General features: G+C 55.6%; 5 protein-coding genes across 5 annotated transcripts; 1 reads left to right on the top strand and 4 right to left on the bottom strand.

Annotated features, from left to right (window-relative positions):
* Positions 1-6: 6 nt before the first annotated feature.
* On the bottom strand, positions 7-9245 carry MRS44_007934 (uncharacterized protein; the record flags this gene model as incomplete). Its single annotated transcript, XM_065620707.1, has 4 exons — positions 7-1332; positions 1458-3446; positions 3614-9048; positions 9098-9245. The coding sequence occupies 4 exons, from the start codon at positions 9243-9245 to the stop codon at positions 7-9; spliced, it is 8898 nt and encodes a 2965-aa protein (XP_065476779.1).
* Positions 9246-12267: 3022 nt separating this feature from the next.
* Positions 12268-13870, bottom strand: MRS44_007933 (uncharacterized protein; the record flags this gene model as incomplete). The annotated part of the gene is made up of 4 exons (XM_046269173.2): positions 12268-12768; positions 12819-13056; positions 13111-13596; positions 13650-13870. The coding sequence occupies 4 exons, from the start codon at positions 13868-13870 to the stop codon at positions 12268-12270; spliced, it is 1446 nt and encodes a 481-aa protein (XP_046134052.2).
* Positions 13871-14566: 696 nt separating this feature from the next.
* On the top strand, positions 14567-16174 carry MRS44_007932 (uncharacterized protein; the record flags this gene model as incomplete). The annotated part of the gene is made up of 4 exons (XM_046275944.2): positions 14567-15164; positions 15219-15886; positions 15942-16025; positions 16079-16174. 4 exons carry the CDS (start codon positions 14567-14569, stop codon positions 16172-16174), a joined length of 1446 nt encoding a protein of 481 aa, XP_046134053.2.
* A 658-nt stretch (positions 16175-16832) lies between these two features.
* On the bottom strand, positions 16833-18139 carry MRS44_007931 (uncharacterized protein; the record flags this gene model as incomplete). The annotated part of the gene is made up of 3 exons (XM_046269174.2): positions 16833-17130; positions 17186-18026; positions 18082-18139. 3 exons carry the CDS (start codon positions 18137-18139, stop codon positions 16833-16835), a joined length of 1197 nt encoding a protein of 398 aa, XP_046134054.1.
* Positions 18140-22286: 4147 nt separating this feature from the next.
* MRS44_007930 (uncharacterized protein) lies at positions 22287-23369 on the bottom strand (the record flags this gene model as incomplete). The annotated part of the gene is made up of 1 exon (XM_046273754.2): positions 22287-23369. One exon carries the CDS (start codon positions 23367-23369, stop codon positions 22287-22289), a length of 1083 nt encoding a protein of 360 aa, XP_046134055.1.
* Positions 23370-24014: the final 645 nt, after the last annotated feature.

Genomic DNA, 24014 nt, shown 5'->3' with positions numbered 1-24014 from the left:
GTTCTCTCAACTTGAGGTGCAATTTCGGCAAGTTTTGTTTCCTCTTCGAGTCGGGCTCCAAGAGACAGGATCCTGAGCCGCCTCCTTGCCAGTCATCTGCTGTCCCTCTTCCGAATCTGAGTCGGGAACATTGGCGCTTACAGAGGCCACAGCTGGAGTGTCCGAGTGTTGTGCAGCCTCCGGTGATACCGCTTGTCGGTCGATAATTTCGAGATCGGAAGCGTCGGTTGTCCCGGATTTTGCAGCAACCACATCAACGGGGCTTGAAGGTCGGCCGGCAGTTTCAGAGAGTGATGCCGGCCCCTCCGCCTCTGAGTCTGCTTTCTCAGCCTCTTCAGTTTGCATGCTGACAGCTGTAGATGGGCGAGAGACGTCAGGGAGGGTTGCCGCGTCCCCCTCTACTTCGAGGTCAGAGACACCAGTCTTGGGCATCTGAGTCTCTGCATCGGTGTCAGAGGTCAGCACAGTTGGGGTTTCGGGCTGCTCAAGTGGCGGCTCTCTGTCGCCCAGTTGTGATGCAGACGAGTCATTGGCAACAGGAATTGGTGAGTTGGCGTCCATTCCATCAGTCTGCGCGTTGCCATCGTGAGCATCATCAGCTGGCTCTTTGGCGTGTGCTTCAGGCGCGGTTGGTGATTCCATGTAAATGTTTACAGGCTCAGCCCCAGCCTCAGCGGCCTCTCTCTCCACAGCTTCCGTTGATTGGTCTGTGGCACCATGATTCTGAGGTGCGGGGACTTCAGCACCATCATTGGCTTCTGAGACGGCGTGGCTGGCAGCCAGATCGGCGCCATCTGCTTCTGCGACCGAATCTGGCTCTTTGGCGACAACTGGAACGATATGCTCGGGAGCCTTGGCAGCCGCTTCTTGGCTTTCTGGCGCTGTCTCTGAGGACTCATTCGACAACTGCTGCTTGGCATCATCGCCATTTTCTGGGGTAAGCTTCGCTGCCGGACAAGTTTCTATGGCAACTTGCTCCTCAGCCTGCCCAGTCGTCTCCTCACCATCTTGACGAGAACCTTCTTGGCCCAGAGTGTCTCTCGTCACCAGCGGCTCCTCAACGTCGCCCAGAACCTCGGCCTTTGGCTCTGGACGCGTAGGATCCTCCGCTACTCCAATGTTCGTATTCTGGCCCGAACTCGGCTCGTGTAACCCTGGCATCGTGATTTCTGTGATAGTTTGATCATCTTCTGTGCAAGACGGAGCAAGCGATTTCGCCTCGCTGGCTCCATCGCGCTCGTCGGCCGCTTCAACAATCCGCGGCTGGCTCGACTCATGAGTGATAGGTGTGAGTGCTGTATCATCCTCGTTGGGTGGTAATTCTCGCTGTCCCTGGGTATCGTCTGAAAGTAACTCCAAAACTCCGTGATCCATATCTTCTTGTAACTCCGTAGCGGGGAGTCCCAAACGTTGCGGAAAATCAAAAGGGGTATCGTTTAATGAATGTCGTTCCTCACCTTTTTCGCCTGCTTCTTTTCGCCTGGAATCGGACCAAGAGTATCTTTGCTCTCTTCTTCTTCCTTGGCCTTGGCCTCTGCCTCTGCCTCTGCTCTAGCTTTTTCGTCATCTTTCTTCTCGGCTTCGGCGGCCTTTTCTGCTTCAGGCTCGGGAGCTGGTTCTTCCTCAGGCTCGGGAGGCGACTTGGTAGCGGCGTCTTCAGGCTCTGGAGCAGGTGCTTCTTCAGCAGATGCTGCCTCAGCAGGTTTGGCATCTGCCTCTGGTGCGGGAGGTTCCTGTTCTTCCGGCTTGTCGTCTGTCTCTGCTGCGCGTGCAACAGTCTCTTCGGCAGGTTTCTCCTCTTCATCAGGGGCCTTCACGTCATCAGCTGGTTTTTCATCAGTGGAAGGTGCTTCTTCGGCCGGTTTGGCGTCTTCGGCCGGAGCAGTTGTCGCATCTTCAGCTGGTGGTTCTTCGGGGGCAGCTCTGGCTGCCTCCTCCGTTGCGGGGGCCTCCTCGGCGGGCTGTTCAGTCGCAGCCTCTTCCTTGGCCTCGTCCGCTGGAGCCGCAGGTGCTTCCTCGCTGGGCTTTTCTTCGGCTGCGGATGCTTCCTCGGCTGGTTTAGCGTCGTCGTCGGGCTTCTCCTCGGGTGCTGCGGTTTCTTCCTCTGGTTTGTCGTCAGCAGGTTTGGAATCCTCCTCTGGCTTGGCTTCAGCAGCCGATTTTTCGTCAGCGGGTTCCTCTTCAGCTGCCTTGGCCTCTTCCTCTGGCTTAGATTCAGCTGCGGGCGCTTCTTCAGTTGTCTCGACGGCGGCGGGTGTGGCCTGTTCCTCGGGTTTGTCGTCAGTTGAAGGCGCTTCTTCAGGTTCCGCCTTCTCAGCAGCGGGGGCCTCCTCAGCTGGCTTCTCCTCTGCTGGTTTCTCCTCAGTAGCAGCCTCAGTAGCGGGAGCCTCTTCTGCGGGCTTCTCTGTCGGTTCAGCAGCAGGAGCTTCTTCGACTGGCTGCTCCTCAGCTGGCTTCTCCTCGGCTGCAGGCTCTTCAGCTGACTTCTCCTCAGCTGGTTTCTCCTCAGCAGCAGCCTCAGTAGCGGGAGCCTCTTCAGCTGGCTTCTCTGCCGGTTCAGGCTCCTTGTCGGCGACAGCAGCGGGTGCCTCCTTGACAGGTTTCTCTTCGGCAGCCGGAGAATCTTCAGTAGCCTTTTCCTCAGCAGCAGCGGCAACAACAGGTGCTTCTTCAACGGGCTTCTCCTCCGCTGGTTCGGGCTCCTTCTCGGTAGCAGAAGCCTCTGCAGCGGGTTCTTCAGCTGGCTTCTCTTCCGCGGGCTTCTCCTCAGTGGTGGGGGCCTCCTCGGCAGGTTTCTCTTCAGCAGCAACCTCAGCGGCAGGAGCCTCTTCTGCGGGCTTCTCTGTCGGTTCAGCAGCAGGAGCTTCTTCGGCTGGCTTCTCCTCAGCTAGTTTCTCTTCAACAACAGCCTCAGTAGCGGGTTCAGGCTTCTCTCCAGCAGCAGTAGCCTCAGCAGTAGCCTCAGCAGCAGCGGGTTCTTCAGCTGGCTTCTCTGCCGGTTCAGGCTCTTTCTCGGTGGCAGCAGCCTCAGCAGCGGGTTCTTCAGTTGCTTTCTCCTCAGCCGGCTTCCCCTCAGCAGCGTCGGTTTCCTCAGCCGGTTTCTCCTCGGCTGTGGGAGTTTCCGCGGCAGGAGCCTCTTCAGACGGCTTCTCTTCCACGGGCTTCTCCTCGGCAGCAGTCTCAACAGCGGGTTCCTCTGCAGGCTTCTTCTCTGCTGGTTCCTCCTTATCGGCAGCAGCAGCCTCAGCGGCAGGTTCTTCGGCTGGCTTCTCGTCGACGGAGGGGGCCTCTTCAGCCGGCTTCTCTTCCGCAGACTTCTCCTCGGCAGCAGCAGTGCCAGCGGCGGGTTCTTCAGCTGGCTTCTCTTCCACTGCCGGAGCCTCTGCGGCAGGAGCTTCTTCAGCAGGCTGCTCGGCCGGTTCAGGTTCCTTTTCAACGACAGGAGCCTTTCGGCAGTAGGTGCCTCCTCGGCCGACTTCTCCTCATCTGCAGGTGCCTCTTCTGATGGCTTCTCCTCTGCAGCAGCGGATTCTTCGGTGGGCTTCTCCTCTGCTGACTCGGGCTCCTTGTCAGCAGCGGCAGTCTCAGCAGCTGGTGCCGGCTCTTCCTCGACTATGGTTGCAGTGTCCTCGAGCTTCTCATCGCTGGCCTGAGGTGTAACCTCTGGAGAACTGTCTGGTTGCTTTGCGGATTCAGGTTCGGCGGCCGAGGCCTCTTTCTTGGCTTCGTCGGCAGGCTCCTTTGCCTCATCCTCGTCCTTGGCGATTTCTTTTGGTGCCTCCGCTTCAGCAGCTTTCTCAGCATCGCCACCAGCATCGGCCTCAACAGGAGTCACCTCGGCTGGCTTCTCTGCGGGGGCTTCCGATCCGGCATCGTCTGTGTCGGACTTATCTGCAACACTCTCGGCCTCCTTCTCGGCTGCAGGCTCGGGCTTTTCTTCTGGTGCTTCTGTAGCCTCAGGAGCAGGTGCTGCCTTGTCATCTTCGGCTTTAGAGGGGGTCTCGTCGTCAGATTCGTCGTCACTGTCGGAGTCGGAGGCCTCAGCATCTGGCTTGACGGTCTCAGAGGTCGGCGTCTCCTTTTCAGCCTCAGGGGTTGCTTTGTTGTTGTCAACCTCAGGTGGGGATTCGTCGTCTGATTCGTCGTCACTGACAGAATCCTCCGCCTTATCGGTATCTGGCTTCTCAACGTCAGGAGCAGGGGCCGTTTTCTCAACCTCAGAGGTAGATGTCGCTTTGTCGGCCTCGGGAACCGTCTTGTCGTTTCCGGCTTTAGAAGCATCCCCATCGTCAGAATCGTCGTCACTATCAGAGGCGTCGTCGTTCTGGGCATCTGGCTTCGCGGCCTCGGGAGCGGGTGCCTCTTTCTCAGCCTCAGGAGTCGCTTTGTCGTCTCCCACCTTAAGAGGATCCTCACCATCAGATTCGTCATCGCTATCAGAATCTTGGTCCTTCTCGGCATCCGGCTTTCCAGCCTCAGCAGGTTTCTCTTTCCCAGCTTCGGGGGCAGGCGTCGCTTTCTCGTCTCCAGCCTGCTCGTCATCGGATTCATCATCGCTATCGGAGTCCTTGGCTTGGTCGGCATCAGGCTTTTCGGTCTCGGCAGGTGTCTCTTTCTCGGCCTCGGCAGCGGGCGTCGCTTTCTCCTCCACAGCTTTGGGGGCTTCCTCGTCATCGGAGTCATCCTCGCTATCGGAATCTTGAGCCTTCTCGGCGTCAGGCTCTTTAGATGAGGTTTCAGTAGCAGCCGGTTCTCCCTCTGCTTCCTCCTTTGGCTTGGTCTCGGAAGGCTTGGGAGTCTCTTCTGTTGTGGGCTCTGGCTTGGCTTCCTCAGTTGGGGCTGCGGATTCCTCCTTTGCGGCTGCAGCGGCTGGCTCCTTGTCAGCATCAGGGCTGTCCTCTGAAGCGTCACTCTCTGAGTCACTCTCCGAGTCGGGGGACGGTGCAGGTGCAGTCGTCCCTGCTGGGGTTTCAGGGGTAGCCTCTTCAGGCTCAGCCTTCGATGATGCTTCTGGGGGCTGGTTCTTCTCAGCGTCGTCATCCGCAGAGTCCGAGTCTTCTGTGGCCTTGGAACTATCGGAGACCTCTGAGGGAGTGTCCTTTGGTGCTTCAGGCTTGGACTCTGGTGTCGCCTCAGCAACTGGCTTATCATCTTCGTTGTCGCTGTCAGAATCGGAATCACCGCTTTTCTCGGCTTCGGTAGAGGCAGCATTGGCGTCGAGCTCTTCCTTCGGCTTCGCATCGTCAACTGCTGGCTTCGGCTCCGGCGCCTCTTTGTCCTCATCCTCCGGTTGAGAGGGTGTTTCGGCGGCGGCGTTGGTCTCGGCCTCTGCAGAAGCGGCTGCGTCCGCATCCTTCTTCTCATCATCGTCGGGTGCGGAGACCTCAGCTTCGGGCTCCTTGGCCTCTGCTGTTGCCGCCTTTCCCTCAGACTCAGCCTCAGACTCAGAATCCGATGTCTCATCAGGCTTTTCGGTGGCCTTTGGCTCCTCTGCTTCAGCGGTTCCAGCTTTCTCGGTCTCACCAGCAGCTTCACCATCAGTGGATTTGCCGTCCTCTGAGGGTTTCACCTCTGATTCAACCTTCTCGTCATCAGCAGCCTTCGCTTCCTGAGCTGCCTTGCCATCATCCGCTGCAGCTGCTTCAGGAGGTTGGTCTTCCGTAGCAGGTGGTTTTTTGTCGGCGGGGTCATCATCCGATGTAGCGGGTGCTTCTTCTTCGGTAGCTTTCCCGTCAGTAGTCGAGGCGGCCTCGTCTTTTGCTTCGGGAGGCGCGGTTTCTTTGGCCTGTTCTTCCGAATCATCGCCAGCAGTCTTGCCATCTGTGGTAGCGTTGTCCCCAGCCTTGGGTTCTTCGCTCTCGGCCTTGTCACCGGATTCTGTTTGCTCTAGTTCGACAGGCTCCTCCTCGGCATTCTTGGTCTCGGCTGCGGCAGGCGGTTTGGTTGCCTCAGGTTGTTGTTCTGTCCCCTTTTCGGGCTTCATCTCTTCAGTAGACTTGACCTCGGTCTCAGAAGTGTCGTTGGCGGTTTTGTTCTCTTCAGCTGGTTCGACTTCCGCAGAAGGCGTCTCCTCTGGTTCAGCTGGTTTAACTCCCTCGGCAGGCTTGTCATCTGATTCAGAGGTATCTGCTTCAGTCGCCTTGGCATCTTCGGCAGGTTTCTCCTCTGACTCAGCAGGCTTAGCTTCCTCAGAGGAATTGTCGTTTGCTTCGGCAGGGGTAGATTCCTCAGCGGGATTCTCTGATTCAGCTGGTTTGGCTTCTTCCGTGGACTTGTCATCAGTTTCAGCGGGGGCGGCTTCTTCGGCCGGCTTATCCTCTGCTTCGACTGGCTTGGCTTCCTCGGCCGGCTTGTCATCTGATTCAGAGGTCTCGTCGTCTGCTTCAGTCGCCTTGACTTCTTCGGCAGGTTTCTCCTCTGATGCAGCACGGCTAGATTCCTCGACGGGCTTCTTTGCTTCGACCGGGCTGGCTTCTTCAGAAGGCTTGTCATCTGATTCAGCTGGATTTTCTGCTTCAGCAGGCTTTTCCTCAGCAGCAGGGGCCTCTTCAGCTGGCTTATCGTCTGCTTCAGCCGGCTTCTCCTCGGCCGGGGGTGCCTCTTCGGCTGGCTTGTCGTCTGCTTCACCGGGCTTGTCGTCTGCTTCGGCAGGCTTCTCCTCAGCCGAGGGCGCCTCTACAGCTGGCTTGTCGTCTGGCTCGGCCGGCTTTTCTGCTTCTGCAGGTTGAGCTTCGTCGGCGGGCTTCTCCTCGACCGCAGGCGCCTCTTCAACGGCCTTGTCCTCTGCTTCGGCAGACTTCTCCTCGGCCGCAGGTGTTTCCTCAGCGGGCTTCTCCTCGACTGCAGGTGCCTCTGCGACTGACTTATCGTCTGCTTCAGCAGGTTTCTCCTCAGTCAGGGTCTCCGCCGCAGCAGCCTCGGCAGCAGGGGGGGCTTCTTCAGCTGCGGGCTTATCGTCTGCTTCAGCCGGCTTCTCCTCAGCTGGGGGTGCCTCTTCGGCTGGCTTGTCGTCTGCTTCGGTGGGCTTTTCCTCAGCAGCAGGTGCCTCCTCTGCTTCGGCAGGTTTCTCCTCCGCTGCGGGCGCCTCTTCCGCGGGCTTCTCTTCGGCGGCGGCCTCGACAGCAGGCTCTTCAGCTGGCTTCTCCTCTGCTGGTTCAGGCTCCTTATCGGTAGCAGCAGCCGCAGCAGCGGATTCAGGCTTCTCTTCAGCAGCAGTAGCCTCAGCAGCAGCAGGTTCTTCAGATGGCTTCTCTGCCGGTTCAGGCTCCTTGTCGGCAGCAGCGGCGGGAGCTTCTTCAGCTGGCTTCTCCTCAGCGGCGGCCTCGGCAGTAGGGGCTTCTTCGGCTGACTTGTCGTCTGCTTCGGCTGGCTTCTCTTCAGCCGGGGGTGCTTCTTCGGTAGGCTTCGCTTCTTCAGCGGTGGCCTCCTCTTGAGGGCCCTTATCCGCCTCTGCAGGGGACTCTTCTGACTCGGGAGACGTCTCTTCCGATGCAGCAACCTTTTCCTCCTCCGCGGGCTTCTCTTCCTCGGACTTGGCGTCGCCCGCTGGTTGAGACTCCTCAGCGGACTCTTCAGGCTTGGCATCATCAGCAGGCTTCTCTGCCTCAGGAGCAGCTTCCTCTGAGGGGGGTGCAGGCTCTTCAGCTGGCTTCTCCTCTTCTGGCGCCTTGGCCTCATCTGATGTTGCATCATCACCCGGAGCTGCTTCGTCCGCTGGTGATGACTCCTCGCCCGCAGGTTTGGCCTCCGCATCAGATTCGGCCGCCTTGTCCTCCTCCTTTGCGTCAGCAGCCGGGGCGCTCCTCTCCGCCGTCTCGCTGCCTTCGGCGACGGATGCCTTGTCTTCGGAAGATTTGGCGTCCTTGGACGAGTGTGCGTGTTTCGACTTGTGGTGGTGAGACTTTTCAGCTTTTGCAGCAGCCTTTTTCTCCTTTTCCTTCTTTCCTTCTCTTTCTTCTCCTTCTCCTTCTCCTTCTCCTTCTCCTTCTCCTTCTTCTCTTTTTCCTTCTTTCCTTCTCTTTCTTTTCCTTCTCTCTCCTCTCTCTCTCCTCCTTCTCCTTCTTTTCCTTCTCTTTCTTCTCTTTCTCCTTCTTCTTCTTCTTTTCCTTTTCGTCAAGGCCTTCTTCTCCACAGGAGCTGCGGTCTCGTCCTCACCACCACCGTCGTCATTCTCGGCTGCTTCTTCTTTGGGAGTTTCTGGCCCCTCGGGTTCGGCAGGCGTCTCTTCTGCAGCTGGGGCCTTTTCCTCGTTTGGAGGAGTCTCGGCCTTGGCGGTGCTGTCGTCCTCGGCGGCCGCTTCTTCGGGAGCAGGTACTTCGTCTTTGGCCGCTGTCTCTTCTGTTGACGCTTCCCCCTCCTTGGACTCCTCTTCCTTTGGAGCCTCTTCTGTGGGCGCGGCTTCTGTAGATGCCTCCTCCTTAGACGTGTCTTCTGCGGGAGTCTCTTCTGTGGGTACCTCTTTTGAGGCGGTCTCCTCTTTGGACGCCTCGTCTGTTGATGTCTCCTCTTTGTCGGGCGTCTCTTCAGGTTCGGCAGCTGGTGCTTCTTCTGTGGTGGGTGTTTCTTCGGCTGGTGCGTCTTCTTCCTTCGAGGTGTCCTTGTCCTCCTCCTTGGAAGCTTCTTCTGCCGCTGGTGTTTCCTCTTCGGCGGCTGGTGTCTCCTCAGCCTTCTCTTCTAGCTCTGCAGGTTCCGGATCCTCTGGCTTCGTCTCTGCCTCCTCAACCTTCTCCTCCTCTTTGTCCTTCTCGACAGGTGGAGGCAGGGGAACTGGTGGGGGTGGCAACAGAGCCTTCTGGTCCTTCTTCTTATTCTTCTTGCTCTTCTTCTTGCTGGATGATGATACAGGTGCAGGCCATGTTTCCTCCGCTGGCGGATCTGGTGCTGGGGGTGGCACGAAAGCTGCTGCTTCTGCTTCGGCTGCCGCTGCCGCTGCCGCCCTCTCTTGTTGCTTCTTCAGCTTCTTCCTCTCCTTCTTGGTGAGAGCTGCTTGTGGTGGAGGTGAGGGTGCCTCCATTGGCACCCTCATGTATGATGGATATCCATTGTCGCCTAGAGAAAACTCAGTCAAAGGATGCCTCTCATGGCAGAGTATACTCACCTTGGTACTCGTCCCTCTCTTGGTCCTCCGTGTCTGAGAAATCCGGTCTTGAGTACTGAATATTTGAGAAATTGGAAAACTGTACATGGTTCCAATCAATATGCGTCCTGTTACCAGGATAGTAGGAGCCGTAGTAGCCAGAATCCATACTTTCTCTCCCTTGTCTTCACCCGACATCACGGGAAGGTCTAGGTTCAAAAAACCTGGGGAGCGACTCTATTATCTTGCTGCTTGCAGATGGGCCGGTCAGGCGATCGGGTAGATGCAGTAGGGCCGCCAAGCGGGACGTTAGATCTCTCTCAGACCCTGAAGGATGTCAAGCCTACCTAGGATGTACCCGTAACTGTAGCCTGTACAAGACGGATAGGTCGTCACCGTACCTACGCAGTAGTCTGTTGACGGAAAATGGGGGGGCGGATGGGGGTGGGCGCGTCTGTGTCGGGGGTATCACGCGGCGTACAGCAGGACACGACAACGCAGGGAAAATAGGGACAAGAAATGCTATTGGACGATGCAAGGCGAGGCAGAAGGGATGGGTTCTCAGTAACGATGATTTGCGAGATGCAGGCCTCGGATCATAACGGGCGAACGGGTGGGAAGTCCGGCGAGGTCATTAACGAGATTTCTTGAGGCGGGATGGGTCCATTTCCTCGAGACAAGAGGTTGCCAAAGACAAAAAAGCATGCAAGCCCGACAGGCTAAGCTCAATGCCCAGTCCCCTGCTCGCAATGGGCCACAGGCGCCCAAGGCCCATGGGCCATGGATGCTTACAGCGCTCGCTGCGTCGTGCTCATGCGCAATTGGCCCACGCATGGCCAGCACTGGCTGGCGCCACGTCGCCGGGGCAATTGGGTTGTGAGGCGAGCCTGACGGGGCGAGCGACAAGACGAGGTTGTACAGAGACGCATTGATTCATCAGAGCAAAGCTGATGAGGCATATCGCGGCCCAATAGCACCTAGAGTCAACGGCAGAATCGGTGCGGACCTGCATGACGGGCCGCCTGCCAGCATGGCAACTAAGGAAGCCTGAGTCAAGCGCGGGTGATTAACGGCCCTCATGTCGTATCGGGTGGCCGAGATTGCATTTGGGCGGCGAGGCATCGATGCACCGCCAGTGTGCGTAACAGTACACCCAGATACCTAGGTAGGACCGTCAGACGCAGATAGGCCACACACCGTCAACTGCTAGCTGCAGCCTCAGGTTGGATTCAGTTGTGACGGGGCCTCATCGTGTGGACGAAGGGGGCCTTGAGGGGGCACATCCCGCCATCTCCACGTCGACCGTCGACCATCGACACCGTCTAACCCAGCTCTCCCTGCAGGCGCATCCCGGTACGGGCATCCCAGGTCGCCCTAGGTGGAGGAAGACATCTCGAAAACCTGGCTGGCCTGTCGTGAGTCCGCGGCTGCAGCTGAGTGGTTTAGTTTCCCCAGACGTGCAACGTGGCTCGCCTCTAAGGCGTCCTCTGGTTGACCCATCATGCATCTCGATATCGGATGGCCTCGGGGATTGGGCCGACTCGTCTTGCCATTTCTCTCGGTGGGGTGATTTGGGCCCATCATTGTCAATGTTCTCTCTCAGACATGTCCTGGCTACAACCCGTCCGGTTGGAGGATGGTGCTCATCCCGCGCTGAGGCTGGTGTATTATGTATGGCTGGGAACAAGAAAACCCGGAGGTTGGTCGGGTACGATAGCATCATTTCGTCCGCTTCGCCGGTCTTCGCTGTCAAGGAAGCAAGGAAGGCTGGCGCCGAGGTTGGGAGCGCTGTACGCAATATGAACTGTGCTGAACTTAGTAGCAATGCAGACATGCTGCTGTCGTCACTTTGACAAAGTCAATGGTCGTTCTGGATACTCGAACAGCCGACCCACTGTCGTGGGCGCCGGTCCTTTTTGCTTCCAGTAACTCTGGCTTGATCGAGACATCGCGTATCCATTCCTGGGGGCCGCTGATCCCAAAAGCCGTGCCTAGCCTCCACAGCATCCACCGCAAGTCGCAACCCGTGCTTTGTGACACGAAAGAAGCTCTGTCGCTGGTAGCGATTTCTTGGGCGCCATCATGGCGGCTACATCATGGCGGTGAGTTGGACCCCCCGAAAGTGGAGGTTGTGAATCGTTGAGGTTCTCCTTTCTAGAACGGATTGTGAAATGATGGACAAAGAGCCTCCCTCGACAAGCGCCAGCACGTGAGAGTGGAAAGCCACTCTTTCCATTGTTCAATTTGATTCAACAACTGCACCAACTTAGGATCCGTGTTAGTACCTACCTAACAGGTACCTAACTTCTTAGGCAGGGAGTCTGCCCAGTGCAGGTACTAGCGCCAGCATCACCATTCACCAACTTCAGTCGTGATGCATGATCAGAAACAGCAGCTTTAAAGCCCCGTTCACTCCTCACTCCCCGCCCACTCACCTAGGTACATATACAAGCTTCTGATGCTCTCCTCCGCTTTATCGTTTTAGGTATATCTCCCAAGACATGGCTGCCAATCAGTCGGCGTCTAAGAACTGTGAGATATTACCAATTGCGCATGAACAACGCGGGCCTCAAGTCCCACAACATCCCACCTGCGAGACACCTGCTTCCAGACTGGTGGGAGTGATATCTGATGCACTCCACGTCATCTGGCGAGGGTCTTCCCAGCTGGAGAGCTCCTGGGCATTGATTGTATCACCTTTGCGGTTGCTTCATCGAGCCAGCACAGAATCGTCCGGCGCTTCATGCCCAAGTCACCTTGGAATGAGGTCCTCACAGCTCAACCCAAGAATACGTAGCTAAACCATCACGGCACGGATCAATCAGTAATATACCCGTGATGGGTCATATTGGGTTCGATACTGGGTTGGGCAAATGTCAGCTTTTCTCTTTGGTATCTCGTCATGTACCTGCAATGTTACAGACACAGGGTAGCTAAGTCCATCCTCATCCACCCGTCCTCCATCGTCATCAGGGACATTTTCACTCCCCGTAGTTCGCTGCTAGCAGCCCAAGAAAGGTAGATGGTTGCTTGTTACATCCCATTGCGAATCGTTTCGCCCCGGCTCGTCTCGTTTCGAACCCTTCCATCGTGGTTCAGCCGTTATGAACCTTGACGTCGGGATTCATTCCATTGTATCCCATTTTGTAGCGAACCCCCAACGCGGGCCACTCCCAGGCAGGCGCAGGCTCCTAGCTAGCCGCGGGAGCCGCCTTGGGCTCAGTCGCGCTGGGTGCGTAGGAAGCCTGTGCTCTGTTCTTCTTGATAACTTCCTTGACTCGATCCTCGGCCTCATCCCAGTCGTCCGTGTCCAGCTTGACCAGGTCGATGCCATAGTTGGCAGCGATCTGGCTCAACGCATCGAAACTCTTCTTGTCGTAGACGAAGCTAATACTGACACCGACACGTCCAAATCGACCAGTTCGACCGATACGGTGCAGGTAGGTCTCAGCATCAGGCTCGCTATCGCCTCGTCCCTTCATGGGGATATCGTAGTTGATGACCATGGAGACACTGGAAACGTCGATACCACGGGCCAAGACATTGGTGGTGATGAGAACCTTGTTCTCTCCCTGGCGGAACTTGGCCAGAAGCTCGTCTCGCTCAGAACCATCGAAAGCGGCGTGAAGGGCAGAGACCTTGTGACCATCCGCGGTCATACGTCGCTGAATCTCGTTGGCGCTCTCTCGAGTCTATGACCGTGTTAACGATTGCGGAAAGTGACAATACGATTGCTACTCACCTTGACGAAAATGACGGACTGGCCGATGGTCATCAGGCCGTAAAGCTTGCAGAGAATATCGTATTTGATGTCATTATCGGGGCAGTCAATGAACATCTGAGAGATGCCCTTGACAGTGAGCTCGCTACGCTGCAGCTTGAGGCTGTGAGCGTTGGGCGCAAACTTGCCGGCATATTTCATGACATTCTCGGGGAATGTGGCGGAAAAGAGGAGGACCTGGATGTCCTTGGGCAGCATGCTACACATCTCGTCAGTACTCGTGTAACCAGCGGCATATCAAAATAAAGCTTACTTCTTGACTCTCAAGCACTGATCGCCAAGTCCCTGCTGATCCAGCATGTTGTCGGCCTCGTCCAGCACAAGAACCCGAAGCTGAGAGACATCCAGCTGTCTGCGCCGGATGATGTCCATGACTGTACCCGGGGTTCCAACGATGACACTAGCTCGGACTGGTTCGCCACGGGGTAGGGCTCCAGGAATGGCGGCAGCAACCTTGAGGTTCTGGATGAAACGGCCGATCGCATTGATGACACCCTCGATCTGACGGGCGAGCTCACGACTGGGCGCAAGAGCAAGGGCCTGGGGCTGCTCAGGCCTGCTGAAGTCGACGCGCGACAATATCGCAGTGACGAAAGCAGCCGTCTTGCCGGTACCAGACTGGGACTGTGCCAGCATGTTTCGTGGGGGGTTGCTGAGCATCAGAGGTAGGGACTTGCCCTGGACCTTGGAAGGCTTCAGGAAGTTCAGGGAGAGGAGGCCCTTGAGAATGTCCTCGGGGCTGGGAATGAAGGTGTTAGCGGTGGTTGCATGACGGAGTTTGTAGCGACGAACAGTCCGAGATCCTGCCAAGTGGTGGCAGAGTGAAAAGGCGTAGCCTCATTGTCCTGAAGCTCGCTCAAGGAGACCTCAACGTCCCATTCAGGCTCCTGGAGGCCAGAGCCACCGAGTTGCTCGACGGTGCCATCGGTCTGGCCAGCCTCGTCGGCGGCCTCGGCAGGCGCATCTGTGGCCGCTTCGTTGGGGTTCGTGATACGGCTTGCGAGATCAGCCATGGCGGGCGGTAGGCAAGCTGAATGTGTTTGTTCGATCGCGAGATGGAGGAGGAAGGTCGGAATAGTGGGGGGCGAGCGGTGATAGGAACCTGGAACGGTGACGATTTTCTCAGGCGGCAGTCTAGGCTGGCGCTAGGACTGGACAGTAGAGAAATTTTGTCACGATGGTGAATTGAGGGATTGCGATGGCTACTTGTTATGAAGAAAGCCGACGCGTATAGAGCTGAAGAAGGAAGGGGGATGAAAAAAGAAGAATCAACCTTGAAGGCTGAAATCGGGTGTAAACAACAAAGAATCTCAGGCCGGTCAGTCACCGTCTGCGCAGTGGAAGCTACAGTCACCTAAGGTTCCGTGAGGTCAGGTTGGCGGGGTCCAATTCTCAGGCGGGATGGAGGGGCAGTTCCAGCCTCCAGCAGCCCCAGTTGTGCCTGCGCAAGCTGCAGGTGCAGCTTGCGGTAAGCTTCCGCCTTATGTGGCGCATTAGTCTTTTCAGCCACAGCTTGACCAGGCACGCGCAACTGCGCGACAATGAATAGCTTCCCGGTCAACTTCCTTCATTCTCACCAACTACTTACAGTATAGGTGCGGCATCCCGGTAAACTTGTGCGCTGCCAAAGGCCTTCGGCGAAAGTCGTGTTTTACGTACAAGATATCTATTGTCTTTTAAAGGGGCACATCGTCTCCAGCCTCAACATCATGGCAGCTCCTCCTCCGCCGCCGCCACCTCGTGGAGGGCTGTCGCTTTACGAAAACCTCCTCGACCCTCAAGACGCATCTTCCGCCTCAACTACCATCTCATCGGCGCCCGTTCGTTACAACCAATCAGATAACAATTCTTCCGAAAATATTGTTAAAAAGGCTATCGATCCAGCCCTCCGCTTCCAGCCCATTCGTCGGCCGCAAGTGAAGCAAGCGAAACCAAAGACTGCGTTCCCCAAACCTGCAGCCCCTAAAACGACAGCCCCTTCCGCCCCTCCAGCCCCTGCGCAACCAAAAAGCACTCTTGCAGACTGGGCAGCGACAGAAGAAGATGAGTGGCTATATGGAGCAGGTGAGAAGCGCCAGCGCGGAGGGCGCAAAAAGAAGAAGAAGAGGCAACAGCAGGCTGAGATCGAAACTAATTGGGACGACATTTACGACCCTACGCGACCGACAAATGTGGAAGAGTACTTGCACAGCGACGAAAAGGTGATAGAGGTCAGAGAATGGAAAGCTCTACTTTACAGACATCGGAGGAAGCGCGACGAGAGCGACATTTCTGACGATGAAGAGGATGCGAGACATGTCGCGTCTAGTAAGTTCGACCAAAACAGCAGATCTACTATGCCCCTTCCTAACCCAACTACAGCTCAATTCGCACCGCCTGCATCTTACGCCGCTGTTCCTCCTCCCCCGCGATCTCCCCCAGCTCCTCCGCCAGACGATGCGACAGGAGACGACGCCTTTGCGCGCCGGTTAGCCATGTCTCAAGGACAGACTTCTCAACCAGCTCCTCCTCCACCATCACCCCCTCCGGCCTCCAACTCGGCTACCATATCTCGCGCCCCCGTACGATACACACAGCCTGAAGCACCCAAGGATGAAGGTGAAGGTGAAGACGACGCATACTCTCCACCTCCAGCCCTCGGCGGCGGTTCTACGGTTGGTGATCTCGAACGCGAGCCTCCACCCCGATCAAGCCGACCAGGACAAGCGGGTTTTGCTCATCGCCTCATGAGCAAGTATGGCTGGACAAAGGGCACCGGCCTTGGCGCCGATGAATCGGGTATCATCAATCCTCTCCGTGTTCAAGTCGAGAAGCGGCGAAAGAAAGCCGACGCCGATGGTGGTGGTTGGGCGGAACCTGGTGGTAAGGGCAAGATCATTGGCGGCAAGCGCAAGGTAGAGGATACGGGCAAGTTTGGTCTCATGAGCGACGTGATTGTGTTGCACAACATGCTCGAGAATATGACCAATCTCGAAGAAGAGATTGCTGAAGGCCTGGGACAAGAGATTGGAGAAGAGTGTGGAGAAAAGGTACCCAACATTATCACCAGTCTAAAGATAGCATTGAAGCTAACATGACACACAGTACGGACGTGTTGAGAGGCTATATATCGACCAGGGCAGCAAGAAGGTGTTTATCAAGTTTACGAACCAGGTTTCTGCTCTGAGGGTAATTCGACAATTCCTCAAATCACTCACCACCAATCAGCTAACATGTTACAGGCTGTGAATGAATTAGATGGGCGCGTATTTAACGGTAATGCCATTGTCCCCAAATTCTTCAGCACCGAAAGGTTCGAGAAGGGGTTGTACGAGTAGACATGACGCATGGAACTTGGTCTGGATGGTTTTGCTAAATGGGCGTTGGGATAGAGTTGTGTTTTGGACTTGGTTCAACAGTGGCGTGCATAATATGATACCCAAAGACTTTTTTCGTCTTGAAATGAGCGAATCAACAATGATGTGAGATAATGGGCCATGTGCTAGGACTGCGTTCAGATAATCATTGGCCTATCTGCTAGTGTTGGTGGATAGTCGAACTACCTCCTTGCATAGGTAGGTCTGCAGAGGTGCAGAGTGCTCAGAGCCAAACAGAGACTAACATCTTCCTTACCACTTATAACGGACTTCGCAAGTCTGGCTGTCTGTCTTGTTTGATTCACAAGGCCCAATTCAGAAAGAGATTGCGCTTAGAGAGTACGGATAGAAGCAAGCTTCGAGATATCACATAGTAACATGGCTGAGTTGGTTCCAGGGAGTAAAAGATAGCACGCACACGAATTGAGGAGGTTCAGTCCAAGTACAGTCGATTATTAAGCTCTAACGGGTTATCCTTTGCACGCACTTGCTGCCCCCGCGAAAGACATCTTGTGCCTCACGAAGGATGACAAAACACAATATGTTGGAGAAAAAACAAGAACATGAGAACAGGGGACGACGCCAAAAACCGAACCATTTTGCCTCGTCTATCTCCTCCTTACAGCACCTGAGCGACAGCGAAAAGACCAACAACGGCCAGAGAGGCCATGTTAACGTTGAGGATACCAGCAGCATCCTCCTCATCCTTGCTATCAGAGCTGGAGCCGGACTTGGTGTCGCTCTCGCCACCTTCGCCGCCCTTGTTAGCCTCGGGGTTGTTCCAGGTGCAGTCCTCCTTGCCCTCGATCTTGCCGTCATCCTTGAGATCCTTGAAGAACTGGCAGAACTCCTTGATATCGGTGGTGGAGGTGACAACAACAGTGCCGCTGACGGTATCAAGCTTGGGGAGCTCGACCCTAAAGATTTCATGTCAGCAAATACAAAACAAGCGAGCCTAGAACATAATCTTACTTCTCAAAGTTACCACGGAGGCTGATACCGCCATAAACAGTCTTGAGCTTGGGGAGGTCGTCAATGGCCAGGAGCTTGGTGTTGTTCTCAATGGCAAGACCTCCACCAATGGTCTCGAGGACAGGGAAGGAGATGTTGGTGAGCTTGTTCATGTCGACAAAAGAGATCGTCTCGGAGACCTTGGTGAGGTTGGGGAAGGTCAGAGACTTCAGCTCAGGGTTGCTAGTGAACTTAAGACTCTTGGTAACGCGCTCAAGGGCGGGAACCTCGAAGTTCTTGGCGTTGGAGATCTGGACCTCGGCAGCGAGCTCGAGCTTGTTCATGGTGATGTCCATGTTGTTGCCGTTGTCAAAGATAAGGAGCTCCTTGGTAACATTGACAAGATCCGAGTTGAAGGCGGTGATCTTCCTGTTGTTGTCAATCTGGAAGCTATCGACGGAGGCGACACTGAGACCGCTCAGATCGCTGAGGTAGGTGTCGCTGATTCGGATGGCGCTGATCTTAGTAACGCCCTTGGTACCGAAAACCAGCGTGCCGAGACGGGGGAGAGTGATGAAGCTGAGCGAGCCGACGTCGGTCAGAGCGTCCATCTGAAGAGTCTGGAGAGCCTCGAGTCCCTCGAGGGAAAGCTTGCCACCGATGGTGGTAATGGAACTGCTCGACAGGGAGATGATCTTGGAGGCATCGTTGGCAATGAAGTCGCCAGTAATCTCCTCGGGGCCGGTAATGACGACCTCGCCGGCAACGGACTTGTCGATGATAAGGTTGGCATCAATGACCTTGCAGTCGATCGCGGGAGTAGGCTCGGTGACCTTGACATCCTTGGTGCAGGTAGCAGCGCCTGTTGTTGGGCAATATTAGTACACGTGCCGACTGCGAATTATAAGACGGCATACCAGAGACGGCGGTGACACCAAGAGCCGCAATGGCGGAGAGGAGCTTCATAGAATGCATGATGGCCTAGAAGGAAGCACAAATTAGTATCAGAGTTCGAGATAGATCGAAAACGCTGGCAGCGGAAATATAGTGTGAACGTGGATGGATCGTGGGTTGAGTCCGTGACGTCTAAATCATCTGCAGCGGCCTCGGAGTAGATCGGGCGTAAAAGATGATCGCGCTGGTAGACACGGCGAATATCTTGAGTGTTGAGGGTGCTTCGGTAGGGTGGCGATGTCCCCCTTTTGGGGGAGTGAGGATATGGATAGATTCGAGGACAACCAACCTATGCGCAAGACGTGTGAGAAGACGAAGTGAAGGATGGGGGAGGGAGGCAAGACGTGAGCAAGCCAATGCGGAAGGAAGAAATGGCCAAGCGAAGGACAGTGACGACGAGGTGTGGGAGGAAGAAAGATGAAGTTTTGTTTGGGGCAGGCGAAGGGGAAGGAAAACCAAAGGCGAGACGAGACGCCCCAGGTGTCAAAGCACTGATAAAACGCATACGCATACTACGCGCCTCGGCGTGCAGCGCAGTCGGGTCGGCCAAGCGATGATGGATTGCTTGTACGTACCTAATTTGTAACGGGACTAGATCCTGTATTTCCTTGATTTTCTTTCTTGTTGTATGTGTTTCCTTTAGTATTCTTGGGTGGTTTCTCGGTGAACGACTGGGATGGACGGGATGCTGGGGATCAGCAGAAGAATTCCTCCTCAGAATTAGGTAGGTAGTTTAGATAAAGTCGGGCGATTCTTGAGACGGGAAGTCGCAAAAGGCCTGACGAAAACGAGCGGCGTGAAGAGAAAAAGTGGACGAGACGAGACGACGACAAGAGAGAGGGAAGGAAGAGTTCGACAACAGGAGAAAGAAGGAGGAGGAGAAGAGAGATTGGACGAGATGAGAGATGGACGACCACTGCAAGATGAGAGCGAGCTTCCCACATGGTGGGAACCTGGCGTCGCCTGCATGGAAGAAATGGGGAGGGATAGGCCGGGATAGCAGGGGTGGCCCCATCCCATCCACCCACTGAAATGTCAAAGCAGGGCACCAACAGGCCAGTTTAGAGCCATGGGGCCCAGGGGCACTCAGACACGCCAAAAAGGAGCCAGTACCTGTTCAGGGCGGTCCGTCCAGGGCGATGGACGGGTCCATTGGACGGCGGGATGGATCCATTGCAGCAGGAGGCCAGCGCGAGGTGCGAACGGGTGTGACGGGGGGCAAGGCCAGGTGCGAGAAATGCGGCTTGTTCTTCGGGGACACTGCTCCAGCTCCATGCCATCCACTCATTTCCGCTAAATGGATCAAAGACAAGCCACCCACGGCCCCATTGTCAATGGATGGCCGCTCGAGTCACTCACCACCAGATTCACTCATCCATCCATCGATCCATTGAGTTTTGCCTGGAGGTGACCGCTTCTCAAACCTTGCTCTGTCTGGCGCTGGGCACAGGCGGGCCACGCACCGCAGGCAAGCAAGCGACGCTTGATGCAGCAATGAATGGATGGGTGACAACGCGATTGCAACACTGCTCGGCCAACAGCAACCATGATTACAACAAAACAATCAACATCGCTCGCATCTGCCAATGCGTATCAATACTTGCCTGACCTTTTGACAACGAGTGGGGTTAATCAGGTCTCTCCAACCGTTGCAGCCACGCCCGCCGTCCTGCTGGTGTGGTAGCAGCTATCTCTCCCCCTAGCGGAATGTGGCTGGCTTTGAGCAACCTGATCTCGCAGGGGATACAATTGTTTCCCATCGACTTTCACCTGCGGTCGAGAATTCTCTCATCAACTTCAAGCTCGATATCGTATGGTCCCGGGCCGGCATCTTCCAGATCAGGCACAAACTCAAGCCCAGCTCTCCTTGACTCCGATCTCCATCGTGTCCTCCCACCCAGGCGAGATTTGCTCCCCATTTCAGCTGTTGATGCTGCTGGGGAGGTCCGCTTTCTGCTCAGGCTAGCAAGGATGGCGGGAGGTCGTCCCCGGAGGTAATCCGCAGAGGTGTTAGCAAGACACTTGCTAGCTGGCAACGTCATCACCCATTATCACCTTGGGCGGGAGGACACCGAAAGTACACACTAACACCTGGCGACTGAGGCGATTAATGCACCACTCTTTCAACGACGCCCCTGGCCAGGACCAATTTGCTTCCATCCGTCTTGTTTCGTCCATATCCGCGCCGCGACGGTCCACGCGTCGGCAAGCATTGCCATACAGCCGTGACCGATCCTGAACAGACCTCGTTTCACCTCACTTCTGGCACCAAAACGTCATGATCCTTCCATGACACAAAGGCTAAACCTCGCTCAGTCTCAGTCTTGTCTCTGCATCTAGGCCACGGTTGTGCGGCCTGCTAGTGCAAGCTTTACTATTAGAGGGCACTTGTGTCCAAGAAATGGCCAAGATGCTAACACAAAAGATTGCGTTGTTCAATGGCAGCGTGAGTCCAGGCCTTCAAGGACCTGCTCTGTGGTACACCGAGAGTTGGACGTGCCGGGCATGGGATTCACACACATGCATGGACACCATTGACCTTTTGATGGAGACAGTCCGATACGAAGCAACACACTCGACCGACTGCCCTCCGGGGCCTCCGGAACCTCCGAGCGGGTATCGTCCTTGTTCTCCTCTTTATTGACTCCCGCAGACCAAAAAAGAAACCAAATGTCCTCCTTTTTCTATCCCTTGCCTTTTCATCTGGGAACCGAATCCTTATTTCCCCTGATACTTTATCGGTATCTATTCCCTACGCGCCTCGGGAAGTGAAGAAAGCCGGTGACATCCTGGCCAGGGTTACAGTATCTCTTCTCGCCCATCATGTGCTTCCAATGTGAGTCTTGGCTGATGCTTCGATTACACAAGGGATCTCGGAGTTCTAGAGTAGCCGTGCCCGCAAAGCCAAGAACAAGACCAAGACCAAAAATTCTGTCTTGCAGTGGATAACCATCATTTACCAGACTGGGGAATATGCCGCGGATAGATGCTGCTACAGGTACCCCCTTTTCGCACCATCCCTGGATCAAATTCGCCCCTGGCCTTCTCTCCCCGGCTGCAAGGGCCACAAAGCTTATCATCCATCTTCTCCCTCGAACATCTTTGGAGAATTAGCCGGGAGAATCATGATTACAACCAGCACCTGGAGAGGAATCTATCATCAGAGCAACACAGGGAGGCGGGCGCATGTACCCTCGGCCATTTTCTCACACAAGCATGAGAAAGAGTTTCAAGTCTCACATCCCGCCCGCAAGGGCTTAAAAGTCAATTCGCCGGCCACTCGACGGTTTGAATGTCATCGTCTTGCTCGCCGCCGGCATGCGTGGGCTTGGGGCTTGTCCCCGTTACTTGGTTGGATCGTCCGCCATCACAAGCCTGCGGCGCAAGCCTCCTCCATTCCGTCCCGCCGCCCCCTGACGCGTAGGTTAGGTTGTTCCAACTCCACATTTGATCCAATCCATCGAGTTGCCGCGGCCTGGCGTGCAGCAGTCTGAGGCCGCTCATGACCTGTCGTCCCTCGCCAAGCAGCCTCCCACTTCCCGCTTTCAGATTCCGCCATGCCAGGTTTGCAGCGAGCTGGCGATGCAGGTGAATGGGGGGGTGGTTATCAAGGTTTTCACTGCACAAGACAGCTTTAGCCGTCGAGCTGCCAAGACCTCTTGTCGGAGCAAACCAGCTGAAGCTTGACCACGTATCCATGCACCTGATCTGATATATCCATGTCCTTTCCTGCGGGTTGGTCGCTCGGCAAAGGCGTTTCTTGGTCGTCGTGTGGCGTAACCTATTTCAACGCCGTTTGGAAGCGATGCCATGAAAGCGGGCTCATCCCAGAGCAGATCGTCAATGGCGAATCGAGCAGGTCCTTCAATCACGTCCCTGTCCCGAAATAATTGCCATTGATTGCGCTTCGAGCTTGGATGAGTCGACGAGGTTGGGAGAACGACTCCTGAAGATCATCAGGCGCCTATGGATTCGATAGTCGGTTTGCGCCAATCATTCATACACTATTGATGAGCTCTGTGACATTACATCACCACTCGACGCTACCAGAGGATGGGCATCAGAACGGATCCGTCAAGACGCATCATTTAGGAGATCATTTGTCTACGCAGTAAACACCATACAGGCAACAACAAAAGCTGACCCAGCAACCAGGGGCAAAGGGAAGCTATTCCATCGTGCTGATGTCTGTCTCCTCAACTCGCCACATGTACCACATGAAGAGACTCCGATACGGTGCGAACTTGTCAGACAGCTCGATCATGTCCTGCTCAGACATGTACTTCCACTTGCCGCCCTTGGACTTGAGTTTGGCAATGTCACGACCGACAAAGGCGGCCATGCCTCGCTGAACCCCCAGATCGCCGAGCGAGAATACATCCATTCTTTTAAGCCCAAAGCAAGCGAACATTTCGACAGACCATTTGCCGAGGCCGCGTACGGCGATCAGCTTCTCCATAACCTCCTCGTCCGAGGCGTCATGAAGCATCCGAGCACTTAGCTCTCCACTGGCGAACTTCTCAGCGAGGCCTTTGATATACTCGGCTTTGCGCTGCGAAAGACCTGCTGTGCGAAGCTCCTCGATCGACTTGGCGGCAACCTGAGATGGGTGCGGGAATCGCGTGTCGGGCTCTTCCTCGAACAGGGCAATGAATTTCGCCTTGATTGACTTGGCCGCTGCTCCTGATACTTGCTGGCTGATGATTCCACTCGAGAGACTCTCGAACGGATCAATCTCCTCTGCCAAACCCTCTGGTGAAAAGACTCGGCAGTGGTGGTTCTCGATCAGCGGCTTCATGCGCCCATCAACCTTGACGAGGTAGTCGCATGCCTCTTGAAGCAAGTTCTCGGTCGTCGTCCTGACATGCGGCGCCTTGGTTGGCGATACGGTTTCTATATCCCGCGATGCGACAAGCCTTGACGTCTCTGGTGACAGCAGCGGCGCATTTGTCAGCTTGGGGTTCGCGAGCCTCGTGACGGTCGCGCTGCGAGGCTTCCTGGTAGAGTTTCCAGACTCGGCGAAAAGTCCTGCTGCAGTGGGAGTCGGTGTCAGCGGCGGGAGGGCTGCTGCCGGAGTTGTCGGGTTGCCTTGCGCGCGCTTCCTTGGCGGTGTCGAGGGCGCTTCGGCTCCGTCTTTAGCTGGTGGTGCCTTGCGTTTCCGGCCATTGGTTTTGGGCGCAGTCTGGGTGGGAGGTTCCAGCTTGGGCGTAGATTGTGCGCTGATGCGTGCAGAGCGCCTTGTTGCGGTCATTGTTCGTGATGTTGTGAGTGTTGTCCTGACTTGAGTCGTCTTTGATGGTATCGTGAATCGGCGGATGAACAAGGTAAGATGATATCGCAAATGCGCGACGTGCATGTGAGATTGCTGGTCGTAAAAAATCCCAGGTTGTCTTCACGTTGATGGCTGAAAAACGCGACCCTTCTTGCAAGCGATTTGGTAGAATATCTTGTTCCTGGAGATCTTGATGAATAGGAGACATTCACGCTGATGGTGGTGGTTGAGACATTGCTCCAGTCAGCGATCAGCGACAATTGCGCCCTGTCGATGTCATTGGTCCAATCCTCAAGGCCGATCTGGAACACAAGACGACGTCAGCGGAGTTGCTTGAAAGAATTCTCGGCCGATCACTTCAATGCCAGCTGCTGGGCATGGACACTTCCCTGGTCTATTTATTCCCCAGCTTATCAATCAGGTGTTCTATTTGCGGTGCCCTTCTTTTTATATACTGTAAATTGCACCGGGGTCTGGCAGAGTTTTCCCACCAGAACTGGAGTCGGTTTAAGAATACTGGCTGCTATTTCTTTCAGCCGTCTGGGGGTGGTGTCAGCATACGGCGTTTGGTTGGAGATCTTTTACGATCAGTGGCTTAGCCGCCCAGGGGAAAGGCATGCTAGT

The sequence above is a fragment of the Fusarium solani genome (genome assembly GCF_023522795.1).
Source record: "Fusarium solani strain SB1 chromosome Unknown bctg00000004, whole genome shotgun sequence".
Classification (NCBI taxonomy): domain Eukaryota; kingdom Fungi; phylum Ascomycota; class Sordariomycetes; order Hypocreales; family Nectriaceae; genus Fusarium; species Fusarium solani.
The sequence above is the reverse complement of the archived record's forward strand: the minus strand, read 5'-3'. Positions and strand labels throughout refer to the sequence as shown.